General features: G+C 36.6%; 1 protein-coding gene across 1 annotated transcript; it reads right to left on the reverse strand.

Annotated features, from left to right (window-relative positions):
- Positions 1-544: 544 nt before the first annotated feature.
- LOC148855265 (uncharacterized) lies at positions 545-6,785 on the reverse strand. The gene is made up of 3 exons (XM_088984900.1): positions 6,708-6,785; positions 1,010-4,262; positions 545-918 (listed from the first exon to the last, which is right to left on the reverse strand). The coding sequence occupies exons 1-3, from the start codon at positions 6,783-6,785 to the stop codon at positions 545-547; spliced, it is 3,705 nt and encodes a 1,234-aa protein (XP_088841026.1).
- Positions 6,786-7,998: the final 1,213 nt, after the last annotated feature.

Below are 7,998 nucleotides of genomic sequence, written 5' to 3' on the forward strand. Positions count from 1 at the left end.
TAATATATATATATATATATATATATATATATATATATATATATATATATATATGTAAGCATATGTCTATATATGCATGTATGTATATATGCATACTAATATTTTTAAAAATATGATTGAATATGTTTGAATCTTTTTTAATAGAATTGTAAATTTTAACTATTTTATTTTTTTATTTTTAAAATAAAATAAAAATAAAATAGTTGACATTATAAAAAATCATGAAAGTATAGATTTTTGTGGGAACGGGGATGGGAATAACCTTGTCAAGAATGAAAATGGAGATGGGGATTTTCGCAAAAAAGGGGATGGAAAGTGGAGTGGCTCCATAGCTTTTTTTTTTTTTTTTTTGAGGGAGGTCTTCTAACCCAATAATATTACATATATAATTCTTTTTGTATTATATATTCTTATACATCTCTAATAATTACAACACACAAAATTAGGAACTCTTCAAATTTCACGCTCCTACATACATATGGTACCGTCTATGTCCAAACCCAAGAGGCCAAACACAACACTCCCTATTCTATTTTACAAACATTTAATTGATGTGAATTTTATCCCTTACATCCTTCAAACTTTTCAATGTCAGCATCTCAAGAGGCTCTGAACAAGGCAGGCTTCTGTTTGCTGATAATCGGCGAGAGACCTGAAGCATGGTGGGTCGATAACTAGGATCGACATGAGTACATGCTAAAGCATGGGTCACCACCAAAACTATCTCTTGTTTAATGGTTCCGGCTGGAGGTGGTGGTGTCCTCTGGTCTAACGCACTTCCAAGATGCAGATCATATTCTTCATTCTGTAAGCACAGAAGCTCTTCACCTGGGTGTTTTCCCATGATTACTTCTAATGCTACAACTCCAAAACTGTAGACGTCGCACTTGTCTGTCACCTTCATAGTTGTGGCAAGCTCTGCAGTATAGCATAATGGAATCACAAGTGAAAAAAAAATTAAGTTGAACGAAAGCTAACACGTAGGGTCTGAATTAGTAAACAAACTAACCAGGAGCTATGTAGCCATATGAACCAGCTACTGAAGTCCAATTAGATTCACCAGCTCTTATCAACCTTGCAGTCCCAAAATCAGAGATCTTAGGCTCAAACTCTGAGTCCAGTAAAATGTTATTCCCTGTAATACCACGGTGCACGATGGGAGGCGAGCAGTCATGGTGCAAGTAGGACAAAGCATGCGCCACCCCTTTGATCACCTTCAACCTTTTCTCCCAGTCAAACAATGTCGCTGCTTCTTTGTTATTCAGCAAATTTCCCAAGCTACCTTTCTCCACGTACTCATACACCAGAAACATGGTTCCGTTGTAAGAGCAGAATCCATGCATCTTTACTATATTTCGGTGTCGAATTTCAGTCAGAGCATGTATTTCAGATTCAAAGTTCTTCTTCCATTCATTACGAGCAACCTCATTTTCATGGGATGACGATGATGGTGATGAATGAAGACGCTTTACAGCTAAGAAGTCACCAGTTGGAAGCACTGCTTTGTAAATGCACCCTTGACCCCCTTTCCCTATGCAGTATTTCTCACTGAAGCTTTCTGTAACAGTGACAATGTCCTTGAACACTAATTCTCCATTGTAGTTCCATACACAGAATGAATTTTTGCTTCCTGAATCATGGTTTTCCTCCACAATTATGCCTCTGGTCTTACAATGGAAGATGAAGAATCCAAGCAAAGCTAAAAGAAATAATGCAGTAGTTGTGACAGAAACAGTTACAAAAATAACCAGTTTCTTTTGTCTACTCTTTTTGTTATTGCTTGTAAAAGAACTGTTATGACTAGTACAAGGGGGCAAACCTTGCACCTTTTCGCCGCACAAACCTGGGTTACCCGCTAATTCCTTGGGAGAAGCTCTTTGAAAGGCGATACTATCTGGAAGCGGACCTCTAAGATTGTTATTCGATATGTCAACAGACTGAAGGCTCCTCAGACCTTGTAGGGCAGGAGGTATCAAACCAGAAAGCCTGTTGTTAGAAAGATTCAAGTTTTCTAATTCACTCAGGCTTCCAATCTGTGGTGGTATTCCTCCGGTGAGTGAATTTTGACTGAGGTCTAGAGAATACTGTAAGGCCACCAGATTCCCAATCTTCCATGGGATTGCCCCATTTAATTTGTTGTGGTTGAGTTTCAAGGATGTTAGTTGCTGGCAGTCCCCCACCTCCTCAGGAATAGACCCACTTATATTGTTCTGTGACAAGTCAAACTTTTGTAGACGTGACAACCTTCCAATCTCCGATGATACCTGCCCTGAAAGCTGATTGTTGCTCAAGTTTAGTTCATATATTAATGAAGATGAATGAAAAAGTTGCATTGGAACCTCTCCGGCCAATTGATTTGAAGAGAGATCAAGAATTTGCAGGTTTTTCAACTTTCCAATTTCCGCAGGAATTTGACCTGATATCATGTTATTGGACACACGAAAGGATGAGAGATTCAAACAGTCCCCCCAGCTGTTTGATAATATGCCAGATAGTCGGTTATCGCTCAAATCCATGTATGTCAAATTTGGGTATACCCCAAAAGCATCAGTAATGTCTCCGTCAAGAAGGTTACGCTCAAGACGGACTCTAGTTAAGCCTGTGCAGTTTTTAAGGCTTGGAGGGATGGATCCATCGAACATATTTTGATCGGCTGTCAGGTAGACAAGCTTTCCACCACTACAAATTTGAGGAGGGAGCTTGCCTGTGAAGTTGTTAACGGAGAAACTTACACTTCCCAGAGAACTGGGGCCGAAATCTTTTGGTATATTACCAGAGAAATTGTTATAGTGAACATAGAGGGAATTTAGGTTTTCCAAGTGGGTTATAGATGAAGGCAAGGTTCCATGAAGTTTATTCAAACTCAGGTCCAGAAATTGTAGTCTTTTCAGTTTACCCATTTCATGGGGAAGGGTTCCACTAAGCTGATTATTCATCAAACTTAGGTTGACAAGCCTAGACAAGTTCCCTATGCTGGGGGGAATAAAACCAGTTAAAAGGTTATTAGATAAATCAAGTTCAGACAAATTCAAAAGATTTCCAATCTCCCAAGGCATAGAACCTGATAATTGGTTCTGGAATAGGATCAAGAAATTGAGCTTATGAAGTGAGCCGATCTCAGGAGGAATTGTTCCACTTAGGTTGTTTTTATGAAGTTGCAAAGAGATTAGTTCTGTCCAATTGGATAAGAAAAATGGATGGATCTCACCAGATATTTGATTGCTGGACAATCCAAGCCCAGAGATTCGTGTTAGAGAAGCCATTGAAGGAGGCAAGGGGCCTACAAGGTTGTTCTGTGAGAGTTCTAAGAAAGATAGGTTGGTGCAAAAGCCAAGTTCATAGGGGATACTGGAATTCAGACCTGCTTTCAGGAGATTTAGTCTTTCAAGCATTCTAAGACTTCCTATGGAAGAAGGTATTGGCCCATGAAATAGATTTTCATGTAACTCAAGGATTCTGAGGTTGGATTGGAGTCCAATTTCGGATGGTATTGTACCATTCAGCCTGTTTTCTCCCAGCTTCAGCTCTTGAAGTTCAGCAAGGTTCTTGATTTCCATTGGAATCGGTCCTTCAAAATGATTTTGAGTGAGGTTCAAGAACTTAAGATCCTTAAGACTAGTAACAAGTTGCACAGGGATCATACTCGTGAAATTATTATATGATAGGTCAAGAAAGATGAGCTTTGAACATTGGAAGATGAATGGTGGAACTTCTAGTGTCAGAAGGTTGTAATGGAGGTTGAGATCAGTTAGTGAAGCCATGCTCTTAAACCGAATTGGATCAGGATTCTCTAGGTAGTTTCCCCCTAGATGGAGATGCGATACCTGTCTTAAATTACTAAGCTGATATGGAATTGGACCAACGAATGAATTGTTGAAGAGGCAAAGCACTCTTAGATTTAACAGATTTCCAATCTCCGAAGGAATAGCACCTGTGAAATTGTTGCTACCTAGATCAAGAAAAGCAAGTTTTGAAAGTAACCCAATCTGAGTTGGGACAGCCCCAGAAAATGTGTTAAGGTTAAGGTTGAGAGAAGTGAGTTTGGGGAAGGAAGAGAAATTGAACTGGTAAAGTGTGCCAATGAGTCCTGACTTGACAAGATTTATTCCGACAATTCTCCCGATTTTATTGCATCGAATTCCAGTCCAGTTGCAAGGAGTAGTGGTACTGCTGCTGCTGATTAGGGACCATGAAGTGAGACCGTGGAAGCTTAAACTATTTTTCCATTTCAGCAAGGCCTCTGCTTCTTCCTGTGCTGGGGTCTGCAGAAAAGAAAAGAAACAGAAGAAGAAAGTAATAAAATACTTCTCTCATGATTGCACCTTAAATGGTTTAAATCGTTAGCTTAATTTGCCTAGGTTATAATGTTGATGTTCCATTTGTCTCGTTTAAAGAGTTCAAACGTATATTCAATACATATATCAGGATAAGGTTGTTTACTCTCTCTTAAAGGTTTTGTAGTTAACTTGGTTCCCCAACTGGAATTTCTAATTCAGCATCAGATGAGACTAGTTATAGGCTGCATTTGGCATTCCTTGTTTTAAGGATTCATCTCCTTTTTGTTGTTAAAAACTTACTATTCTATTTGGGGTTATAATTTTGAGAAAACTTATGGTTGTTTGGAAAAAACAGTCTGGGCCGTTTGGGGGCTTCCTATAAGAAGAGAAGATACCAGCGTAGGGGGTATTTGGTAGTGGAGTTGTGCTGCCCTTAGTTTTGGTTGATCAATAAAATTTGTGAGAAATGTGTTGTCATTATCATATGTGAAGTGTCATTTCAACATTACAACTAGAAAATTGAAGGCCTCAGTCCACCTCTTGGGTGTGTTCTTTTTTTGGATTTTGAGAGGGGGGAAGTTGGTCAATGGGGTTTTGGTTCCCATTGACCAAGAATCACATGTTCATTTTTGAGATTTATGTGGGGATTAGGGAAAGTTTATCACTTACCCTATCAAGTGATACCCATTTCTTAGGTAGGGGGGTAAATAACTTTCCCACGTAGGGAAAAAGTTGCTAACACTTGAATTTGACAAAAATGCCTATTTTAATAATAGATTTTTATGGTTAAAATAATCATTACCTTATTTACTTGGGAAATAAAAGAACATGGGTAAATGTACTTACCCTGGTGAGTGTTTTCTAAGAAAAACTTACTCAGTTAATTACATTTACCTAGGTAAGTAATTTACCGAAAAACGAACAGGGCCTTTGTGTTATTGGCACTGATCCGAACTGTTAGGAATGTATTAAGAATTCTGAGTTGAATTGAACTCAATTTACCCCAAAAATGAATGCATGAGAAATGTCTAATTTATCAATTCAAAATGTTTTCAAAAAATTTCATGTAGAAAAAATTTTCTTTCAAAAAATTATAGGGGTTTTTATAATTCAGCCCACCTCAGAAATCTGACCCCCACCGTATAGGTCAAATGCATCCTGACCATGGATTGATGCCAAATCCATGGACAGGATCCGGTTTATAAGAGTGCTACTAATAGACTAGGAGGGATTGTAATTTCAGATTTTTCAGGTGGATTGCAATCCACTTATCTCAATTTTTTTTTATATTGATTAATCCAAAACATAATGCCCCTGTATAAAATATCTCCTTACTTCTTTGTTTGTTTAAAAGAATATAGATTGTAATTACTCTATTTTCTAACCCAACAGCGTTGCTAGCTAACATGCGATGCACATGAAGCCTCCTTACCACAGGCTGATTTTACCAAACAATAACCAAATTGATTGATGGATGGATTGGTTTGGTTTAGGTAGACAGGATGAACTTGGAATTACTGACCACAACATTGCTGGCCATACATCAGAATCAGAAATATAAGTGATATATAAAGTACAAAATATATCACAATGTGCGGCTGGGTGAAAGTAACCAGCAGATCGGAACTCATAGGGGCTATTCTACATAAAAGTCACATTTGTGAATTTGTCATAATTAGACCTGTTCATGGGCCAGGCCGTATTGGGTTTGGGCTGGACTTTCATTTTTCATTAATAGATTTTTTTTAAGGCCTGACTCTAAGACTGGCCTGACCATTGGGCCTACAACTTGGACCAGAGACTGGCTCTCATAAAAAACCCGAAGCCTAGGCCTGGCCCGAGTCCAAAGTCTAAATAAAAAAATCCATCCAAGCTCAAAATCTAAAAAATGTATATACTAAATTATTAATATATATTATAATAAATATTATATATTTTATATTATATAAATTAATCGGACTGGGCTTTTTTTGATAAATCCAGAATCCGACTTGAAACACAATCAGGCTTGATGTTTTGGGCCCAAAATCAGGTCCGCGGGCTTAACTATATGTCCAAACCCGACGGGATGCAGACTGGGCCGTGACTGCCTGAGCCATGAGCAGGTCTAGTCAGGATAGATTAGATAGGGGCTTCTATGAATAATCTACATTTACTTGGGTCCAATAGGTCATTAATTGGATATAAAATTGACATCAACAATTCAACATCATCTCTTCCTCTCACAAACAACCCAAAGAGGGTACAAGTTATTAGGAATATTGGAAGGGCAAAATAAATATTTAACCGAAACCCTAGGTAAAAATTGAGTTGCCACTAGTTACTTTATCAATAGTTAGATTGAAATAATGTTCTGTTAAGGTGAAATAATTTTTTTGTTATTAAAAAAGAAAAAGATCTTGAGCTACTAACGGTTTCAATATGTATTGCCTGCTCCACACTGACCAATGCAGCTGGTAAATTTGGGTGTGGGGCTGGTGCTACCGGAGATGGCGGTGGGTCCTCCATCACTCTAGCCTGGGCGAAGCCTCTTGGTGGAACTCTATTTATCAAACTAGTCCTGCCAACAAAAGAAATTAGTATGAGAAGATGGAGCTAAGTATGTTAGGAACCAATAATGCCGTTTTATGAGAAAATGGTGTCGCGTTAATGTCACATAGGAGATGTGGTGCTGGAGAATATGATACCTGTTTGGTTGGATGTTTGTTTGAAAAACATTTTTTCAGACCACACCTTGGGGAATTGGAAAACCTATGGTCTGATATTTTCCCATTTTTATAGGTACGCTTGCTAGAAAAGAATTGCTAATGAAGTATTGAAAAATGCATAAGTGGCAGTAATGTTAGCAAACAAAAAAATATCATTTTCTGAAACTATACAACTATACTACTTTCTGTTTTGGCTACTATATATATGATACTATACTACTATACATTATACTATTTTTCTTTTTGAATTTAGCTCCCCTCTATTTGTGAGGATTGAAATTATTATTTTTTATCTCGTTTAATTCCCTCTTAATAGGTCTTATATTTAATAAGTTAATTTCTATTCTCTCTCATTAAATCCTATATTTAAGGTAGTTTTTTCACTAATAAATTCTACTAATTGGATTTATATGTATTGCTTTTAATAATATAAAACCCATGTTTTGTTAAAACTGGCTTAAGAAACAAAATCATTCTTCTATTTAAGTGGAGGTAAGTAATTCAATTATTCAAGTCAAATGGGTCAATCCATGATGTCATAGTTAAATAATAAAAATTTAAAAATAGAAATAAATAAAAAGAATAAAGAATTATAGAAATTTGGACATTCCTATGATATTTTATATCAGTTATGTTAAAGAAAATATAACTGTGATAAGAAATAATTGTTCCTATTGATGATATAAATGAAATACAAAATTCAAACCTTGTCAATAAATGAACTTTTTTTTCATTTTGGTGGTGAGCCAACAATTAAACTTTTGGGTACATAGAGTTTGCAAGAAAAAACAAAAACATTTGGGTTCGTCTTTAATATGCATATTCATCATATAAAACAAAAATAAGTTTAATAAATAAGAATTATTTTTATATATAGAAATATAAAATGTTATAAAAAAATTGGACACATTATCACTAGCACCATCATCATCCCAAATTAAGCTGACTAAACACAGGAAACGCAAATAAGAAGAGTTGACAAGTAGTTTTAAAGAGGAAGTGCAAATAAGAGG

The sequence above is a fragment of the Nelumbo lutea genome, chromosome 4, assembly GCF_056320005.1.
Source record: "Nelumbo lutea isolate HS-2025 chromosome 4, American lotus-T2T, whole genome shotgun sequence".
NCBI classification, from domain to species: domain Eukaryota; kingdom Viridiplantae; phylum Streptophyta; class Magnoliopsida; order Proteales; family Nelumbonaceae; genus Nelumbo; species Nelumbo lutea.